Raw genomic sequence first — 22,547 nt, forward strand, 5'->3', positions numbered from 1 at the left:
ACCCACACACAAATGAATGTCTATTAATAAAGATAATATTTATTGAAAGAATCTTGTTCAAAGTTTTAGCTGTACATTTAAAATAACAGATCAAAAAATGTAGATATTTGGTTGATTTTACTGAGCATACACTACTGGGCAGCACAGGGAATATGCTTTTTGAGGTACATTCCTGTCACAGAAAGAAATGTGCCTTCTTATATGGTCAGTTGCTGCCTATGTTCTGCAGTTGTACTAACAATTCTCTCTGGAAGAAGAAGATTGGTTTTGATTTGGTCCTTGACTGTTTTTATAATTGATTTATCAGTACTACAACCATGCAATTAATTTTTGGTAAATCATTCTGGACACTGTAGAAAAAGGTCCCCAGCCTATTAAAAATGGATCTTTCTCACTGTTTACTATACTTAAGTATGTGAATGATTCCTGTTGAACCTATTTGGAAAAAAAGAAAAACACCAACAAAGGCTTTTATGTCTGAAAGTATTAATAAATTTTTGTAATTAACTGTTCCCAAAATCCTTAACTGCAAAATTCATCTGTTTCTTTAATGAGTGGAAGACATGTACAATGCATATATATAACATTCTAGGCTGTAGAAGAGTCTTTTTAATCTGTCTTTATCTTACCTTTCAGAGGGACAAAGAAACAAGTTCATCAGAGACCTTTTCAAGGGCTGGATAAAAACAGACATAAGAACCTGCTTAGTATCTGTTCAAAGTCAATACTATAGCTCTCCTGGACTCTGTAATGGATGGAGGCAAAAGATACAGTTGTAAAGGAAAGGCTGTCATACCTTTATGAAGAGAATTTGATTGTTTACAAAATAGAAGTACTTTACATTTTAACATTTGACCTGATTTCATATGGAGAGGCAGTACATTTCACTGAGAATTTCACCAAATTTTTAAATTAGGTGGGAAATTGAAATATGAACTGCCAACAAAGCTAAGGAACAGCAGACCTGTTTCTACAGTCAAGTTCATCAGTTTGGTATGTGTGAAGAGGGAATTCTCTTTACTCTGTGGTATCCCATAATTCAGTGCTTCATCTTAGTGTGTGTATTCTGGTTACAGTATTGCTGTCTGGATAATAAAATGGCAATCAGGAAGGAAAAAAGATTGTTTCTAAAGCTTCAAGTAAGAAGTAGACCCTGAGGTCTGGGCAGAGGGGAGGAGGTGCCCCAGGCACTGGAGCAGAGATTCCCCTGCAGCCCGTGGTGTAGCTCATGGTGAGATAGGATATGACCCTGCAGTACATGGAGGTCCATGGAGGAACAGAGATCCACCTGCAGCCTGGGGAGGCCCCTGCATTGGAGTAGGTGGAGGCCTGAAGGAAGTTGTGACCCCTTGGGAAGCCTGAGCTTCAGCAGAGTTCTGACAGGAGCTGTTTGCTGAGCAGGTTTGCTGGCAGGACTGGTGGCCCCATGGAGGATCCACACCAAAGCAGTGTGCTCCTGAAGGACTGCACCCTGAGGGAGGGACCATGCTGGAGCAGCTTGTGAACATCTGCAGCCTGTGGGAAGAACATGTATTAGAGAAGGTTGTGGAGGACTGTCTCCCATGGCATGGACCCCATGTTGTAGCAAGGGAAAAGTGTGAGGAGTCTTCCCCCTGCAGGAGTCCAAAGTAGGGTAGAGATGTGTGATTGACTGACTGCAGACCCCATTTTCTGTCCCCCTGCATCACTGAGGAGGAGGAGATAGAGAATGTTAGGAGAAATGTTGATCCCACAAAGAAAGGAGGGGTGGAGGGAAGATATTTTAATATTTTGTTTTATTTCTCATACCTTTCTTGATTGGTAATAAATTAAACTAATTTTCCCAAGCTGAGTCTGTTTTACAACAGTAATGGGTGAGTGATCTTTCCATGTCCTTTTCTTGACCCAGGACCTTCCTCTGCCCAGCTGAGAAGAGAGGGGATAGAGCAGCTTTGTCAGGCACCTAGAATCTATCCACGGTTGCTGCACCACAGTAGCAGAGCATGACAAATGAAACTCAAATCTCTTTGTTTGTGCTACAGATCTATAATGATAAAATTAAGTTTTAAGGTCCCAAAGGCTTCCACAAGGCTGGAACATTTTCAGAGCAAGGCATGTCATGATGTTCTCTGTGGCACAGTAACTACCCTACGGATAGTAACTGTTTCACCAGGGTAGGAAGTGCCGTGTTACTGTCCTTCTCAGCAGCATCACTCTTTTGTATGAAACATCCATGCAAAAAATCTGAAAGTGGTCCTCTGACTTGCTGCTTGGGAAGGAGCAGAGAGGAGCAGGTGCCCTAAGGGCTGAGCAAGGCTCCTGGCACTGAGGTGCCAGTGAGATGTGTTGGAAAGATTGCAGCCTTAAGGGGCCTGATGCTAGGATGTAGGGCACCTCTGATGTGTGTATGGTTCTGCTGCCTTACAGGGCCCACGCTGCTGATGATTTGGTGTGCTGGAGGGGTTCATTCTGGCTCTGAGTTTGGGTGGCCTCTGTACTACCAGGGCCCCAAGCAGTGTGCGTGCACCCCAGGGTGGCACTGGGAGTGCCTGCTCTGGTGGTGTCCAAGGTTGCCTTTGCTTGCACCATGTGCATGGCATCCTCCAGCCCTTAGCTCCCTGTACTTGTGGCTGGGTGACTAGGACCTGCAGTTGACATGAACTTTGCTGCTCTGATGCTCCCACACTGTTTTCTGTGCTCTAACCAAGGTAATTTTATTTTGTTTGTACATGTGTCTCCACCTGTGAAGTTCAGATACCTACCTCCTTTATAGGAACACTTTGTGGTCTATCAGTGAAAATTGCTGGTGAATATGAGCAATATTCTATTTGAGAACTTTTAAGGTAATATTAACTACCAGAAAGAAATAAAGTTGTTTCTTACTTTCACTGGGAAATTGATGTACTATTCAAGTATTTGTTATCTTTTTATAGTAGTTATTGTCCTTTAATCCTGTCATTGTGTAATAGCATCCTGTGTTAATATTGTATATGTTAATAGAACATTGACAAACACAGAGTTTCTATAAGTTCATCTCATTATAATTCACAAATCTGTTCCTCTTTCAAAGGACTTTACCCCTGCATAGTACTTTATAAAAAAGGTATGCAAATTATCTCTTTCTTTCTAGGCAGTGGAGCTCATACTTAATGTGGGAATTTATAATATTCATATGTAGTATGCATGACTAATTCTAGAATGCAAGAAATGTGATTCCACTTTCAAACATTTAAATACATGACTGACCCTCATTTTCACAGGGCAAACCTGGAAAATGTGATACAAACTAAAAAGGAGTATAAGACCAGTGTCCATTGCGAACAATTAAAGATGTATAGGCAAGAAAGAATAAGCAAGAAAATCAAACATACATAAGCATAATTTATTTTTCCCATCAGATTCATTATTTTTGAGGCTTATTCTCTTGATTTTTGAGTCCTGGGATTGATACAACTGGAGTATTTTGTACCTTTGAAACTTCCAGTTCCAAGTCAGATTTTTTTATTGTTTTATTTTCCTACAGTCTTTAGAGGTTCAATATATTGTGGATATCACAAGAAAAACGAAAGGTGGTTTTGATGCCTTGAGAGGCCGCCTAGAACAGAGGCTAGAGAGTTAAAGGAATAAAGTAGGTATTTATTAAAAGGCCTTCAAGGGATCCTCCTTGGGCAGTACAAGAGCCAGGCCAAGGCTACACCCAAGATGGACAATGGATCACAAGTTTTTAGACTTTTATAAGTTTTGGTCCATTTACATATTAGGGTTAAATGTCCAATTACAGCTTCAGATTATGAAGTCCCATTCACCCAGATTGCTCTTCTCAATTCACTGTTTATAACTTTTGAGCCTGAAGCTGCAACGGTGTTCTTGGGTCTCGGGCTGGAAAAGGATTGTTTTGTCTAACTAAACTGTGAGGAGAAGGTGCTAACACTGTATGTGAAGTTCAGAGTTATGTACTGCTGCAGTACAGAGCCTGGAAAACTGAAAGCTAAAACTTAAAGCATCCTTTTAACCACAGAACAGAATTGTTCACATGATGGAAAGCAGTCATCTCAGACTTCTACGTATTTGTTTGTCATGGTTGAATATTAGCCTCATGGATTATTTTGTCCCTTGTCAAGGAAGTATTTGGCCTCAGCTGTTGTTACTACATAGTTTGTGAAGAATACTCAGCAAACCTCTCTGGCTTCCAGGTATGGTTGGAGGCTCCAGCCTTCTTCATCTTTCCCACCTGCTCAGGGTGCCCCAGTACTGTCTCTGGTAACTTCTAGATGCTGAACTCATTTTTTATTTTAAAAGTTCAGTGGCAACAGATATATGAGCCAATAAGAGTAACCATTCTAAAAATATTATCTCACAGAATCACAGAGTAAACTAGGCTGGAAAAGACCTTTGAGATTGCTGAATCTGACCTGTGACCCAACATTACCTTATCAGCTAAACTATGGCCCTGAGTGCCTCATCAATTCTTTTTTAAACACCTCCAGGGATGGTGACTCAACCACGTCCCTGTGCAGCCCATTCCAATGCTGAAGCACTCTTTCTGTGAAGAATTTTTTTCTGATGCCTAGCCCTGGTGCAGCTTGAGGCTGTGTCCTCTCATCCTGTCATTGGTCACCTGGGAGGAGACCTACCCTCGCCTGGCTGCAGCCACCCTACTGGAGTAGAAGGCATCTTTCCCCAAAGTCATTCCTTTCCCTACACTGTTTTCTGTATGAAGTGACCTAGAGGTTTTGCTGGAAAGGGGAACTGTTCTGTTTGTCTCACTGGCCAGCATTACAGTCATTCCCAAGTGATGTGCCATCCAGCAGGAGGCTGGGCTGCTGGTGTCTGCTGTGGGTCCCTGTGTGCCGGGTGCAGTGTATCATCTTTCATAGAGGGCAATGGAAGAAATTGCTGTATTTGCTGGAGCAAGTGGGAAGCAGGAGCCTGCAGGAGGGGTGAGAGCTGTGAAAGGGTAAGAGGAGAGCTGACATCCCTGCAGAAGCATGGCACTGCTGGGAAGAGCAGCCAGAGACCACAGGAGGGATCTTGCTGAGGAGTCATCTGGCCACCAGAGAGGTGGTGCCCTAGTTGAGCTGAAAATGAGCCCAAGAGAGCAGTCCAAGTGACAGTGACAGAGCCAGCAGAGCACAGGGCTCTGCTAACCCTCTTCTGCTTTTACTCTGTCTCATTTTGATTGGGGCTGAAGGGGAATGTGGAGGTAAACAGAGGAGCTGTTTTCATTGTAATATTTATACAGATGAAACCTGACATTTAAGCTTGAAGGCCTTTGAAGGCCAATCTCTCTGGGGTACTTCCTTCAAGGAGATATCTCAGCAGCTTTACTTCCTCCCTCTGGCTGCTGCACCATCCTGTCTCATCTGGACTCTCCCATCTTGCTTTCTCTTGCTTTCTCCCCATGTGTCTCCAGAGAGGAGGGGCAGAGGAGCTGATGAGACTGAGCAGTGAGGAACTGGAGGAGAGAGGGAGCAAAACAAAGAGGGAGGGAGGAGCACAACAAAGAAGATACAGTGTTGGGTAATTGTGTTTTACTTTGACAGAACACAACACATGCTGTAATAGGTGAATTCCTACCAGCAGTAATAAACATAAATGACCTGCAAATTACAATAGTAGGTGTGGTTTTGCCCTCAGGTAAATATCTTAGTTCTTTTATGCATTTTGATTTCCAGTTTTTGAGCATACAGTAGACGCATCATAGTCCCAAACAGCCCAAGCACCTTGGCTAAATTTGTACGTGTATCAGGGATTACTGCTGAATTCAGTGTGGATTTGTTTGCAAAGAATGGAATGTTCAGTCATAGAAATTTTGCATAATCTTGCATGATAATGTCTAAAAAGCTATAGGCAGAGGTATATTCAGTCAGTGAACTCATCTGATCAGTGCACTTCCACAGACTGTTATTTTTTGTGGAGATCTTCCACTGTCAGAACGTACCTCTTTTAGTAAAGTTAAGGCTTCAGTAACTTCCATAAACTATTCATAGAGAGAGTCTTATGCAACTGCACATGCTCAAAAAATAGAGGGGAGAAATATGAGCATGAGTGCACTCATTAAGTTGTTTTGTGATGGTTCTTTCTAGTGATGGGTCAAAGGTAGCAGTGTGAACTTTAAACAGAAGAAAGAAATGTTGTAGTGAATGTAAGAAAATAAAAGTAATATTTTGCAAGCATGCTGTTAAAACAAGAGGTCACGCAGGAGAGTGTCTGGGGTGGAAATGTAGCTATGTAAGCCTGAATGCTAGTATTTAAATTATCAGCACATGCAAGTATGTATTTTCACTTTTTGTCTTTCCTGAGTCATTTTACCATGTTTTAGCATTTCTTTTCTTTCCATTGATCACCTTTGTATTCCTTCTGCTATCACAGTGGTATCTTTTACCTGGGTCCTTGCTTTCAGGACATTTTCTATAAGTAGCTTCTAATGAATGTCAAGTTGATTTCCAGAACATGGTCCCTGGAGAATTTCTTTACAAAAAGTCTGAATATGGCTACATATGAAATTTCCTCCCTGATTAGAAGCTGTAAGTGCAAAAAGCTAAGAAAAAACTACAGTTTCATAAACTAAAACTGCCAGTGAGCCCATATTCAGGCTACCAGAGCTTTAGATTACAGCAATGTGCTTCACATACAGCTATTTGGTAGTTGCAGCTCCTATTAACCATCATGCCCCCTCTGAAACACAAATTATTAATATTTATCAATTCCAACATGCTATGGGCCTGAATAACATGGAAGCTGCCATCATCTGATCATCCTTTGCTGTCACAGTTTAAGTGGGGCTGCTTAATTGCTTAATTGGGAATTTTTGGTGAACAGTATTTTTGGTATGGGAGTCTTCACTTTTTAATTCAGTCCTTCTCTTCAGTTCTTCATTGACCTTCCTTCTATTTGTGTTCAAAGTTGGTAAAGTTTCTTCTGACATTGCACTCAGAAAGGGAAGAAAATCATTAGGATTAAGGATTTTATTCTCTTTCCCAGAGTGCAGCACTTTGATGCCATTACACGTTTTGTGATTTCCCCCTTAAAGTCTTTCCTCTGCAGTCAGATGTCCTCCAAGGCATTTGATAATTTTAGATCATCTCACGGAAATGTCAGTTTTAGACCCAAGGCCTGTACCTCCCCAAGTATTTTGTGTAAAGCCAAGTAAGGATGTCTTTATATAAAGGACAAAATTTGTAGCTCTTAAATTGAATAACTCAGTAATACATCCTTCCCTTAGAATCTAGCATGCTCAAAGGACCAAGATTTAAGGACAGGTTGGGACACAAGCTGTACCTAGTGCAGCTCAGCAGAAGCAAGTCAGTGAAATGAAGCAGTCAGTCCGAGGACTCGAGGTTTGTAGGGGCAGTGCTTTGTCTCTCATGGGCAAATTGCCTTTTGCAGCTGGAGCATCACTAGGTGACCTCTGGGCATGTGTATTCCCACTGTGTCCATTGTGCCCTCACAAATTGCTGCAGAACACGAGTACAAGCACAACCTATGGGTATGGTCTGGAGATAAGCCTTGTAAGCAGACTCCTAAGCCCAAACTAAAATGATAATCTAAGAGCATCACAGCTGCTTTATTTGTGAAATGTATCAAGTGCATCAAATGACCCACAACATGCACATAACAGTCTGGCATTAGTGGAAGGAGGCAACAGAGAGAGATAAGAGAGCTTGCACTTATCTGCATCCATGTCTGACTGTTGTTCAGCATGAGTGAAGTATGCAAAATTGGTACTCAAAATGCCTTGATTCAACACATTCCTAGAGCTTACTTACTCCTTTCAGTGCCCTGCTGTTGCCCAGGAGTAAGCCATGTGTTTCTTTTTCTCTACACTCTTCTTTTGCAAATAGGCTTCATTCCTGCATTTCTCACCAAAGTCCTAGAGCATACTTTGGATTGGATCAATAACACTAATTCAAGACCTTATTTACTAACTGCTACTCAGCAAATCCCCTCTTATAGATTTGTCTTTAAGAGCTTTGTAGAATCACCAAATCACTTAGACATTCATGACAGCTTCTTCAAAATAAGTATTCTGTATTTTCCCAGAGGAGTAGAACAAAGAAAATAGCACTGAAACACCAGAAAGTTTACACGCATATTCATTGTCCTTGAACCCATAGCTTTTGCTCAGTCGGGTAGGTAAGTATTGCTTGTTTCAAAGCACCCCCTTGTGCAGGCAGTCGGTAAGACAAGTTGTACAAGAAGCTTCTGGCTCCCTGACACCTTGATCTGCATGGGTCATGATCAGCATTTTCCAAGTCTCCCACCCTGCTTCATCTGCCACAGAGCTCTTTTGTTCAATGCTTCGTGTCCAGGGACTTCCTGAGGTTTCAAACTGCTCAGCCTGGTCAAACTGGTACAATATGGATGGAGGTAGTCTTCAAACTGTAGGTTCCCAGTCTTCAAACTGTAGGTTGTCCACTGGTAAAATAGAATTCTTTGAAAATCTGGTATAACCATGGGTAGAGTCCAACTGAAATCGATCAATATGGATGTTCAATGTGCCGCTGCACAAAAAAGAAATTTCTTACACTTTTGATAAGGTTCTTATAGATATTAGTCACAGCTGGTAAACAGGATCCTTAAAAGTAAAAGGCTGCAGATTTGAGTCTTCCAAATTGACTAGTGACTTCAGTCTGTCGACCTGACAATGACTTTATAGAAAGGTAGCTTTTGAAACCTTATCTTTTCCAAATTTAAGGCTCTTCTGGTACCATCATAAATTGAGGAACACAGGCAGAAAAACTCTCAAAGTCTTTAGTAATTCTGGAAAATTTTGTCAATATTATGTAAAATTATTAACATTTTAAAATATTTGTATCATGCTTTTGAAAGGAAACAAACATCTCTTCAAAGCGAATGATAGCTGTATGTTTCAGTTGTCCAAAATCTATTATTTACATCCATTGACTGGGCAATCTCTGTTGACAGCAATGTTCAAATGAGCCATTTCTTAGACAGAGATAGTACACTTCTATTGGGAAAAATAATCCATTCCTTTTTGGTTTTGAAATTTGAAGTGTTTTTGTAAATGTCCAGATTTTGTGCTGCCTCCATTTTTTTTATTTTAGTGCTAATGCTTTTTTTAATAAAAATTTAGCAGATTTTTTCTGAAGAGGTAAGTGAGGAATTCTGCATAATTCTTGGTGTCCTAGATATTAATTCAATGATCGTTTAATTGCATCACAAGAGCTATTGTTGAAATTAAATTACAAACAGCTGAGAGCAGACAACACATTGTAAAAAATAAGCTGAGGTATCTGCACGTGTTTCAGATGTTTCCCCAGGTACCCTACATTTTTCATGCTTCAAAGAACCAAGGCAGCAGTGCCAGAATACCACCTGATACAACACTTTCAGCACAAAGGCACTTGAATTCACTACCTACACAAGCTTTTTCATCTGCAGGATGCATATGTGTTTGTCCTGTTAATGCCTACATTCCCTGTCTCCTCAACCCATTGATTCTAACAGTTTACCTGCTTGTGCTGTGTTCCTCTTCTCTTACCTCACAGAGTGGCATCCTCCTGGCAGAACCCCATCCCATATTGTTGCTATTCCCCATATTCATTCTTCAGGCACTGCAGACAAATCAGTGAAATAAAACACTGATAAATTTGGGTGCATCATTAATTTCCTTTTATCATCACTCCTGTGGATTATCTTAGATACAGTGTTATGTAAATGCTGTTTCAGACTAAGTACATGTGAAGTTTGGAATTTGAGTAGAGCCCATAGTTCTTGTGAAAGATGATGGGTTTACATTTCTGAGTGCTGGGTGAAAAAAAATACGTAAAAGCGTCAGTTGTGCTACAAAATGGTACTACACCAGATATGAAGACAAAATTAAATACTAATGCATGAAATACAGATTTTAAGTTGTGATAAGTGCAGATCTAATGCAGCTTTAACTGCAGAATTGCTGCTGCTGACTTCATAAAACACATCCCATAAACAGCTGCTAATCTATTCACCATTTGTGTCCTACCATTCATTTGTTTAGTAATCAGTTCTCATTTGTTCTACATATGGTACAGCTTTCCTTTTATAGCAGCTGCATTTAATGAACAATTGGAGGCACAAAAATATTACAGAAATATTGAACTATTCTCCTAGATTTTTATCTGTCATTAGGGTAGTTTCAATTAAAGTTAGAAAATAAGTTCATTAAATATGGAGTAAGGAAGGTGTATATGCTCTGTCATGTTCCTGAACTGGTAATTTGTAGTGGAAGTTCCGGTGACTATGCTTTGCACTCCTCTTAGCTCCTTTAGGCAATTAATTTTCTCTATTTATACCATCCATTCCCTTTTGTGATTCACTGACGTCAACATGTCAAATTTGATTCACTTTTTGGCTTTGCTCTGTAGCTCTGTATCATATTCGAGACCTTTAGGTAATGTACTGAGTATCTTACAGACCAACTGAGTACATTTCAAGATTTTAGAAAATGACAGTTTACAAGATTTAAAATTTTGTCAGGTGCTCTGCTTAAATGTGGGAATCAGTAGTTGTTAAAGCTGATTTGTGTGAAGATAATTGCCTTCTGGAGTACTTGTGTTTAAGTGTCATCTTAATTGCTTTTTTCCAAAAATTCTGATCTTTAACAGGAACATTTTATGCTAGTAAGTGTTCTCCTATTTATTCATGCTTCAGCCATGTCCTGCAGCCTGAACTTAATGAAAAACTGTAGCACAATCTTTTGTTTATAGGAGAGTATAGGTGAGAATACAGCTGAAACTTTGCTAGTGTTTAGGGCATGATGCCAGCTAGGGCAAACGCCCGTGGATTGGACAGCCCTCTGTCCTTGGTCTGTCTGCACTGGTGACCTTGACCTGCAGCTATTGCGAGGAATCTGCGAATCTGTCAAGTGCAGCGGTGGGCAGAGGAAAAGGGCTGTTCATTAGAACTGACTGCTTGGATCAGACACCATTCCAGAAAAGGGAAATTTCCAGTCAGTTCCACCCGATTCAGCCGCAATGCCAGGTGGGTTGGGGAGATGATTAAAGAAAGAAATGAGTAATTGCTTAAATGTGCCGAGCATTTTACAGATTGCACAGAGTAAATATTTTGGATATACTCTTTTCAGATGGTTGATGAATCAAAATAGCTGCAGGTGAGTTTGATATGTGTCACCAGGCTTGTATATAGATAGATGTGTTAAATTGGCTTTGTATGGGCAAATGCTCAGTTGGGAGAAATATATAAATGATGACAGCATATTTTAGAAAGAATCTCAGGTATTTCTGCCAGGCATTTTCATTGAAAAAGGTTTAGCTGTGAGAGAAATGTGCTTGTTTCTAAATTTAACCCTACTAACAGTTTACCACCTTCTTTTTGTGTGTGTGTCTTTTTCTCTTCCAGTGCCACCCTGGGCCTTAATAGCCATAGCCATAGTTGCAGTCCTGTTAATCCTCACCTGCTGCTTTTGTCTCTGTAAGAAATGCTTGTTCAAAAAGAAGAACAAGAAGAAGGGAAAGGAGAAGGGAGGAAAGAATGCTATTAACATGAAAGATGTTAAAGATTTAGGGAAAAGCATGAAAGACCAGGTAAAGTAACTCTCTGTTTCTTGAACTTTTGGGTTGCATTTGAAGGTTTCTGTTTGATGTGTCTAGAAAAAGCTGTGCTTATTGTCTCAGTAGTAGCTCTGTGAAAAGTGGACTGATTGACAACATCTTCTCAGTGGTATCACAAGGGATGAGCCTGGGTGTGGCATCGCAGATGAAGCAGCCAGCCAATTTCCCTGCTCTGCTAAAAACAGAGCAGGCATTTAGTGACTCATCCTTAAGGGGTGAGTTTATCAAGGGTGTCCTGCTTGCTTCAAAATGGAGCAACTGTGTGCAATTTTCACTGTACTTTTTTTCAGGGCCAATGTTTATGTATCTTTATATGTCTTACTAGCAGGATTTCTGAGATTACATGATAAAGAAAAGTAGTTGTGAACTCTAAATTTCTTTTTACACAAAAGTTCAAGCTGGGAAGGAAACAATAGTATAGAGGCTAAAATGAGAATCAGGAGCAAGGAGAAATAATGAAAAAGAAAAACCACAGGGACATTCAACACAGTGATGTTTGGAGAATTCATTTTGTTCTAGAGAGGAGAAGATTAAAGATAACAGGCCATACTTGGAGCTGTAAGTCAACTGAGTAACTTTGAGAAGATTAATATAATACCCTTTGAGAGCAGCATAATTTTTATAAGGGCAGAAGAGCTTGTCCTTCGAGTCTGCTTGGTGGAGGAGAAGCAGAGGTTGCAGGGCTTAATCCTAAGGGCCACAGACTCGACTAATACCTTCCTGAGAGAAAACAAAGCTTTTTATTCATGGGATTTTAGTAATGCTCTTCCTGGAGCAAACTGTTTGGAATGAGCAGCAGAATGAGGAAATAAACATGAAGTATCTGCTTGTCCTCAAAGCTCAGAGATTTCCTAAGCTAAGAAGACAAAGGGCTAGATGTTTCAAAAAGGAAGGACTGAAGAAATTTAGAGAATTGCTTTGCAAACCCGCATGAGTAGAAGCAAATAACTTTAATTGCATAGTCAAGTCTGTGTTCCCAAGACTCTTGGGGAGGTTGAGCTAGAGCAGTACAGGAGTAATAACCCAGTCAAAAAGAGAGAAGAAAAGCATGTTCAGGAATAAGGAGATGATTTCACAAGTTGGGATATAGCATAGAAGAAAGCTGAGCTGAAGGCAGGTTGATCAGAAATCCAAGTCAGATCTGGGAACCCGAGAACTAAGGCCAGGTGGTCAGGGACAAGAGCCAAGAAGAGAATCTTAAAGCACGGTAGCTAAAGAGGCCCATGGCCCAAGTGCAGAACAAGTGGTGAAATGCCACTGCTCAGTGAGGGAGCAGCCAGCAGTGTGGTTCATCAGCCAGTCTTAAGGGTCCTGGAATAGGTTAGCATGCTTTTCCAGGCATGTAGGGTGTAGTAGGGGGAGAGCAACATCAGGAAGTGAGGTGAGGGTGAGGAAGCCTTACAAGTCTGATGACCAGCTGCAATCAATCACATAAGAGTCCAAAAGGAGCACAGATAAGGGGAGGAAAATAATGGGTAAGTGTACAGCTATCCAAGCCATTTCCAGTTTCAGAGAGAAGAGGACAAAGAGCAAATGCTGGAGACCCTTACATCCCCATTGCAAGTGGATTACTTTAGATACTGCATTGGTTGCAGTTTTAACCCTGGTTCCTCCTGGAGATTCAGTGCTTTGTGTGCCACACTGGTGTACTGGAGTGTGTGGCACCAACACAAGACAAGTTCACACCTGAGAAAAACATTGTCAGTACACAAAATCACCAATGTAGGTGGAGGTATTCCAAGGTTAGAAAGATTAGTGAGACTGAGCTCAAGAAATACCAGAGCAGAAATTTTGAGCTCTCTCTTGAAGAAGATACTATGCTGCTGGTTTTTTTCTCCATATGATGAATGTGACACGAACTCCTTCTCTTAAAGCACTTTGATTTAGCATTCATCCCTGTATTTATAGGCTTTGTTCTGAGGTATTAATATTAAGAAATTGTGAGATATTTTCCCTTAAATGTATGGAAAATCAGGTCATCACTTGTTGGCTTATTCTAGGCTACTGTAAGCTAGCTCTCCCATTGAACCCAGAATAATTTGGAAGAACTGCTTTGATTATGCTGATGGAAAAATTTCTGGAGAACTTTGTTATGTCATGCTAATGATAATGAACCTATTACTTTCTCATACAATAAATAATGTGCAGTTTGTTTATTGATATTTATGTGGAATTTGTTCCATATCATGTAAGGCCTTTGTTGTATTTACAATGTATTATTAAGTGTTTTTAATTATATTCATTAGGACCTGGATAAATGACCATTGATTCTTGGAAAATAAGTATTTGAAATGCAAAAATACATTATTTTATTAATATTGAGCTCCATTTGTTTTTTTTTCAATGGGAAAATTTGATAAAAAGCTGAATCCTACATCTTTTGTCTACAAAAATATGTCAAATTTTGAAATGTTGCACAGATAGGTATTTTAAGATTATTCCGTTCAAAATACTTGGTATAGTTATTTAAACCTACATTTGTCTGGATATTTTGGGATTTAACTAGCATGTTTTGTTTTGCACAGTTAAACCTAAGGAGGGTAGATTCACAGTTGGTGTAAATTTCAGACCTTTAATAAGTAGATCACCAGCTCTCCAGCTACCTCTCCTTGCTGTCTGGGATTTCAAACTCAGGCTGAAAGTTTCTTTAATTCGCACCTTAAATTTCTAGCAGTCTGACAGTGTACAGATTTTAAGTCCTTGGCATTCAGTAACTTTTGCCAACTTGATTCCTAATGCAACATTTTGGCTGTCATTTTTTCCTTTATGATGTGGTTCTTATTCTAACAGTTAATCTCGACTTACCAGTGCAGGTTTTCACATACCTAGCTGAACTCAAGGCAATGCTAAATGTAGTGTACTTCAGTTAAGAGAATTGAAGCATTTTAGAGGCTCTGGCATAAAACAGAAAGGGGAATAATAAGAATGCCTTTTAGCTCTTCAAAGAAGCAAATTGTTAAAAAAGTAGTTGAAGAGTAAGATGTAAATCTAATGCCATTATAAAGGGCAACATATAGTACTAATGTTGTCAAAAACTGAAAAACCTACTTCAGTCATTGTTAGGCCTGAACCTGCAAGTAGTAATTACTTCTGCCTTCAGCTAAAAGTGCATAGTAGCAGTTTGTAGTCACATGGCATCTTGCAGGATCCTAGTTCCCTAGGCACACAAAGTCGGAAGAGAGTGCCATTTGGTAAACTGAAAGCAACAGTTCCTGGAAATGAAATTTTTATCTTAGTCTGGATTTTTTTGTTGAGAACTACTGAACTACTTTTATTCATGCCTATCCACAGCAAATCATTATAGAGCTATGTAACTTGGCATAGTTTAAGATCCTTTTGAAATAGAGTCACAGTCAGCTCAAGTCGCACATTGATAGCTAGATAACACAGAAAGGGGAATAAATTTTTTGTCTCTTTTAGAATATTTGTGCTTCAAAATATCCACTTCCCTAAACACAATTCAAAAGAGAAATTGTCTTTATATGAAGATGATCAAAAGATGTAGCTGAGGTAGGATAGGAGATAAGTTTAAAATGAGGTTAGGTTTCCAGTCTTGAGACCTGTTTCCATTGCAGACAAGGCTTACTTTTTCAAGTCGAGTATGCAGCTCTACCAAAGGCCCCTGGGAGGATTAGGTTCCTTCTGGGGAAGGCAGAACTGTTAATGAATGTACACCTGCAAAAAAGGTCATTTCTCCATGTTTTCTACTAATGTTTGTGTGTGGATGTTTTAATTTTTATTTCTTCCTCCTCTGTCCTCCTTGTCAATGTTGTGTCTCATGACTGTTCTGGATTGTCACTTGCGGTAGGTTTATTTTGCTCTTTGGACGCACCTAGACTTAAGCTCTCATGCATAGACTCCTGACAGCTCTGTCTCCTTAGCAGAGATGGACGTGTAGTAGCTTTGATACACACATCAAGAGGCTGAACTAAATTGATTGGGTATTTTTTGGTTCGATATATATTTGGGGAGGCTGGAGGAGAGCAGAAGAAAAGAGGTTGTCATTCTTTCTACAGTTAAAATACTAAGTCAAACTGTACCAGAAAGCTCAAGTTTAAAATTGATCGGCGCATAAAAATACCTTGCCAATTATATTTCCTTTTTGTATAAATGTCACCATATCAAAAGTAGACAGAAGTAATGTGTATTTTTAATGTCTTAGTTTCTAAGTGTTGCTAAATTTACTACTACCTCATGAAACTTGCTGTGGGCTCTCACATCATCTCAGTACAGTGCTCAGGCATTAAATTCTTAGTGTTCCATACCAAAGTTTTTTAAGTGGTCTTAGTACAGATTTCTGTTGGTGCAACCTAGTGACAGCTGGCTCTGGTGTTTTCATGAGATTTTCCCATCATGGTTTTCATCTTCACAACTTTCAATCTTTACTAATGCCCCTAGTTGCTCCCACTACTTTTTTTCTTTGAGGGGCAAAAAAAAAAGGCCCTGAAGACTGTTTCAGAGATGGTGTAATAGCTGCAGATTTATTATGTCTGGATTTAGTGTGTTGGTACTGCAAAATTCTTGATTAAACTCAGCCTGTGGGCTAAGAAAAGGAATGAACATAATCATTCATGAACAGCACTACTGAGAACTTACTAAGATTTAGCCCTGTTACTTGGATAATAATTGTTGTGGTCTGAACATTTTATGAGGTCAGAAAGCATTTGTAGAAAAGGAGATTTAATAATTTCATCAGGCTAAAACACTGTAACTAGTAAAGAATTTTTTGCTTAGAATGTGTGTGTTAGGTGAAACAGGAGATTTGGTATTAGGTGTATGTACTACAGCCTTGGGTGTGAGTAGTATATTCTTGGCTCTGCTGCTGACTTACTGTGTCCTTCAGTCAGCCACTTGACTTCTCTGTATGTTTGTTTTTCCTTTACATAGGTCTTCCTTTTACACTGGGGTTATGTACTAACTTAGAATATTCTGAATAATGTTCCTCTCTGAATAGCAGGTGTTGTAGGGTGACATGACAGTGAGAGCTGCAATTGCACCCACCCAAACTCCAACATACTATGTTTTTTTAGACTGATTCACCTTATGATTCTAGCTGTTGATCATCCAACACCCTTGCCCTCATGTAGACAAAATACTGAAGGAACAAGATTTTTAGTGTTAGGTGCCCTGAAATATTCCAAAGTAGAGTGCATTGACTTTGCAGCATGAAGACAATAGCCCAAATGAAGTCAGGATAATCCACACTGACACCTAGAGAGCCTGGATTTTGTTTGAAGCAACTCAAGCCTTTATTGCCCGAAAAAAATCCAAGAGGATGTTTCTGAGGGACAGGAGCTCTGTTGCTGGCAGTGGTCTTTTCTTCTGCAGTATTTGGTTACGTGCTTGTTTGTTTTCCCAGTTGGATGCCTGGGAAATAGTGAGGTGTTTATTCCACAGTGCTGCTACCTGGTGTCAGCATGCCAGTCCCCATGTGTTGTCATCTTCAGCCCATGGTGGCATTAATGCTCACTGTGGCTCATCCACAGTTCAGTGAGACATCCTAATTCACACTCAGAAAGATGATGTGCTGCAGACCAGCTGCAGAGGGCTAGTCAGAAACACTGGGGATGAGTCTTTATAGAAAACAAGCCCAATAAGTTTACTGTGGCAGTGGAAATGGATTGACTGCGTCCTGTTTGTACATTAATTCAATCTCAGCCTTGACCAGTAGTCCTGCTTTTTCACCTGCCTCAAAGACAACTTGCAGTGGGCATAAAACTTCCTGAAAAATGTGAATAACATGTTTATGAAGATAAAATGTTATAGATGAATGTTTGTGTTCTGCAAATAAGTTTTCTGTAAAACTCTTTTGAAATTTAGATTTATATTAGATTTCAGAAGCCTGAAAATATGGAAGCAATAGCTGTGAGACACAAGACTGGACTTATTTGCATTCCTGTCTCTTCCTCTCAGTCACTCCCAAGAAAACATAGGACCCTGCTTTGCATGCTTCCTGAGTTTCTTTTCCTCCTTCATTAAACTATTTTTTTCTGTAAAGGAATTAATTTGTCATTTCTGTTGTAACCTACTGTACTGTTAGGGGTACATGAAGGTGCAGATCCTACTCATTCTTTTACATGTCTTGTTTTCTATAGTGAAGGTCTTACCACTGGAACCTTCCATTTTCAAGGATGTTTTTTGCATTTCTTGATTAACAGACCAAATTGGAGTTCTTTATTCAAGACCAGAGTCTGCAAGTTCCTAATGAGTGGCATTTAGGAAGTAAGCAATTAGTCCTTAAATTAAATTACTTGAATCAGACACTCAAGACATTTACCTATATCCACAGACTGTACAGAGAGCTAAACTCCTACACTATGTCTGAAATTAATGGGTATGCATAATCTACAACAAGACCAGCAGTTCATATTAATGAGGTATATGTTTTTAAAACATTAAAATAAAAACTAAATATTTGGGAATATTTAATCATTTTCTTTTTAAGCAAGGGTATTTACTCTTTACAAATATGAATAGCTGACAGCCTTCAAATATGAGAATATCGGGTACCTCATGAAGTCCTATTTAGAAGATGGTCAGACAATCATCTTACTTCTTTTTAAGGAACTAAGCCAGTAGAACAGGTCTGTGTCAGCTTTTTCTCCATAGATCAAAGCAGCACTCAGTAAATCATGACTGGCTATATTTAGGTTAATTTTCACTATCAAATACATGTAGTCCTAATTATATAGTATGACAGATTTTTCCAAACACAAATAAATGTCGTACTCTGAGCGGTCCTCCCAGGTCAAGGAGCCAGCTCTGCCCAAAGCATGCTTCCACCTGGCCCAGTGCCATTAATGTGGGGAGGATGCAGAACGATTGCTGGGGCAGCAGGCACTGGCCAGGCAGCCTGAGGCGCCTCCCACGCGCAGCCTGCTGCTGGTGCGGGCGGGCGCTGCTCCATATGGCCGGTGGGGCAGAGCCAGCAGCGCCCCTGCAGCAGCGCCTGCTGCTTCTGCTTCACACACATATGGGCCCTGCCTTCAAAGCAGACCCTGACCCACGGGGTGAACTCCCAAAATAGGCTCCCAGGTCTGAGATCAGCTTCATCTTTTTTCAGTCTATAAACACTGGCTTTAGGGCTTTATGAAACATTAAAAACAGATTGATTTGTGAGCTTAACAGCTCCAACTTAAATGAATGTATTCATATTTTACAATGAACACCTGCAGCATTTTCTGTATTTTTCTGTTGCACCAGATTAAGTTGGTATTTTGGTACCCAAACAATTCAGCAAATGCTTAAGGTGAACATGATGACCTCATGTCATAGAGCTCCTAAAGAAAGAAAGCCTTTTGAACAACCCAACGAAGACCATTTAAAAGCTGGATAACAAGCAAGGGAGTAATCAAGCAAGTCAGAGCATTGCATGCTGAACCCAGCAGGGTTTTTTTCATTGTGTGCATCAGTGTGGCCCACTGCTGGTATGTGAGGCCAACATTCTTAGAGCAGTAATGGCAAAGTAGATTTCACAATGACCAAAGCCTGTCGCAGCCACTGGAAACCCAGGCGCAACATGCTCTTTAAATTAATTCATGGAGAGAAAGCAGATGCTGAATGAATGAAATATTGCCTTTCCTTCTGAGAGACTGTGATAGAGAACATGTTACAATTGCAGGCTTGTCTGCTTTGTGATAGGGAACCAGATGGAAATTTTTAAAGGCTTTTGTTTTCTCTTGGGATAAAAATTGGCCAGATCAGAATTATGGTGTTCTTGAATGGGAAAGATAATGATAAGAGGTGTACCACCATTAGTGGAAAAGCAGTCATTTCTAGTTGTGGAGGAGAAATTGCCTTTCCAATAAATTCATTGTTGGACATGGCACAGAACATTCTTGCGACAAAATCTTACTGTTTTCTTTTTCCAGCTCACCAGGCATTGCACAAGCCTGAGGACTGGGCATCATTCAAACATTAAAACAATATTTCCTTCACCGTTCCAAAAGAAATGATGGAGGGGCAGGTGGGGATGGAAATCAGGATAGGAGCATGCACCATGCAGTGAACAAACTTACAGGCTGCAGTCAGTGTTTTGTTTTGCTTTGCAATGTCTCTCCTTCTTGCTTAATGGTAACTTGTTTCCTTAAAAGTGAGGCTGTAGGCCACCCCATAAACAGAAGGAACCCTAAAACCTCTGTTAGTGAAAGCATTTCTTTATATACAGAAGTGAAAGACACTTTGCATTTTAAATGATTTGCAACATAAACTAGTCATTAACAAGACGTGACTCAGTCATGACTGTGGCCTCTGCCTCTCAGTGCAGAGGCAAGGCAGTACACTTGCTCCCCCAGCAGCTTTGTTGCATGAATCTCCTACCACTTTCCTGAAGCTTCTGCACATGTGGAGTCTGGAGACAGCCAGCAGGGCAGCTGCCCTTGCAGACTCTCTCATTTTCTACATAGAGTTTGGGGAGGAATTAAAGTAAAGTTGTTTAAAGCCCCAGAATCTCTTCTGTTTTTCATGGTTGATAGTAGTGGGGCAAGCCTAGTGACAAGGTGCAGGGGTTTTGGTGGACCTGAGCTGAAAGCAAGGGATGCAGTGTCAGGATGCAGTGGCACCAGAGAGAGGCTTTTGCCAGCTAGGGGAATGAGAAGGAGAAAAAACCCAGGAGGTGTAGAAAGCCACTACAGGGTGTGGAGTTTCAAAAGAACTGAAAATTAGGCATTTTCTTTAACATCTCAGAAGAAAAGAGGAGGCTGCAAAACCACTCTCAATAACATTATGGAAGTGAAGATGCAACCAGCAGATTGAACTGTGGATCTCAAATTGCTGTAATTTAGGTCTTTTTGTTGTAAGAACTACTGCAGAGTAGTGGTTCTGATTTCAATAGACACAGATGTATCACCTTGAAATCTTTGTGCTGGATTAACTCTTTCTTGGTACATTCCTACACCTGTTTACATATAAGCCTATTTTTCAGATACTTACATGCATTTGAGAGGATGTAGATGTTTTACTGTTGTGTGTTTCTGCATATGTAATGCAGAAATGAAGAAACTGCTCGAGTAAAATTCATGGTCAGCTCAAATTAGAAAAGATAAATCCAGTCTCCAGCACAATGTAATTATGCATTTCCATGTTGCATACTTCACAGAAAAAAAACATTTAAAATATCATGAAGTTAAAGAAAATGGCAGAGAAGGCAGGGTTTACATTCCTCAGCATCTAAATCCAATCTTTCTGGTTACGGTTTATCAGTTGCAAAGGCTTGATGAAAAAACTTGCTTATAATTAAAAACTTTTTATTTTTTTATTAAGAAACCAAAGTATAGCTGCTTCTTTTAATTGGTTGTAGCAATGCAATAGTAAGATTCAATATAGTGTGATGCAGTATGATATAAATTGAGGGTTGTAGTAGTATTCCATTAAATATTGATCTTTGAGAGAATCTCAATACAAAATTAAAATCCCTGTGGGGTGTTTCAAGTACTTTGAAGCAAACCAATTCTTCTTCCTCTTTGGAATTCAGCAGCTAAATCAAACATGAGAAGCTTTGGTGCTTCTTTTGACTCAGCTTCTTCCTGAAGCATTAGCCTCTAGTTTGAAAGCAAATTCCTCTCTTAACAGTAAAAACTATTATTTACAGACTGCTTTAGAGATAATAATTTGTCCTTTTTTTTCCTCCACCCAGTGCCACAAACTTGTCCATATAAAAGCAATATTTCTTTCTCAGTGTTTTTTCTTAGTGGTTCAGTGTTTCTGAGTCAAGGTCAAGAAGAATCATGTAGCTCCTCAGCTGATGTCAGTAAGGTGCAATGTTTTCCATCTCTCATGGAAATAGCTTTCACTTTTCCAGTAGGCTTCTCATAACCTGTGGAGAGAGTTTCTTAAGCATACAGTGTTTCCTGCCTGCACTTCAGAAGTCCCTTGCAAGAGAGATGTTAGCTTCCCATTATATTTTCTGTAGTCACAGTAAGAACTTTTTTTCACATTGAGCTACCCACAGCTCTGTCATCTGGACTGAACTGCTTTGCAGAAGAGAACGTAGTTTTCCCAGAGAAAGTATGGATATATAGCTATTGCCTTGATGGACTGTTTACAAATTCCTCTGACTTGAAAATTAGCAAATAATGTTCTGTTTGCCTTCTCACTTTCCTCCCTGGGGAATGGCCATAGGATATTTCCTCTCAAAGAAAATCCAGGTCAAAAACAAGTGGAAAAACAGAAAGGCCAGTATTTGTCCCAGAAACAATAATATACTGGAGCTGGATATCACACTTTTATCATGGAGTCCTCTTTTAGGATCATATAGGGATGATTCAGAGCAGTGGATCTTGGAGTTAACATCCCACTCTGACTTCCTCTTTTTTCCTGTTGTTTCCAGGCTCAATTAAACCTGGTTGCTTCAGATGGATTGAGTCACATCTTTTTTTATGACCACAAAACCCTAAGCTTAGTTTTATTACCAAAAGCAAGAGTGTTTGGCATAATCATGTCACTCCATATCCTGAAAATCACATGTATGGTCTGCCAGAGAGCCCATCAGTTTTCAAGTGTCACACTTCTTGTTGTACCAACAAAAATGTTGTGCTACAGTCAGGGAACTTACTAAGAGCTCAGTGATAAAATGTCTTAAACCAAATTTCATTTCAGGCAGTTCAGCCCTTCCAAATAGAAATGATTTAGTTTAAAAAATACTATTCTTCCAGTCTCACAGGTGATTCTGTCTATCACTGACCTTTCCCCCCAATCTCATCCAGGTAAAATGTTATTTAGGTTTCTAGTAGAGTCCATCCTTCACTAGCATTCAGATATTTACATGAGACCTAGCTCCTTAGCTCACAAAAATCAAAGCTGTTGGTTTCATTTGAGCTATGCCAACAGAATTTCTAGCTAATTTCAAAAGTAGAGAAATAATTGCTCAGTATCATACAGTTTGGAGTCTGACCTTTTTTATTTAGATGTGGCTTTTGGAGAAGAACATTTTCTATTTCAGAGATGAATCTTCTTTCCAAATCCATGCAGTATTGCGTGGCCCTCACTGTATTCAAG

The 22,547-nt window shown here is 39.8% G+C and overlaps 1 protein-coding gene across 5 annotated transcripts in view; it reads left to right on the plus strand.

The window, feature by feature from the left end:
* SYT1 (synaptotagmin 1) overlaps window positions 1-22,547 on the plus strand; it is a 345,898-nt gene that overhangs the window by 245,490 nt on the left and 77,861 nt on the right. For all 5 annotated transcript variants that reach the window (XM_059471853.1, XM_059471851.1, XM_059471855.1 and 2 more), the window contains one exon: window positions 11,341-11,525. In XM_059471853.1, the coding sequence (XP_059327836.1) occupies window positions 11,341-11,525 (185 nt within the window). The remainder of the gene's footprint in view (window positions 1-11,340; window positions 11,526-22,547) is intronic.

Source organism: Ammospiza nelsoni, chromosome 5 (genome assembly GCF_027579445.1).
Source record: "Ammospiza nelsoni isolate bAmmNel1 chromosome 5, bAmmNel1.pri, whole genome shotgun sequence".
NCBI lineage: Eukaryota > Metazoa > Chordata > Aves > Passeriformes > Passerellidae > Ammospiza > Ammospiza nelsoni.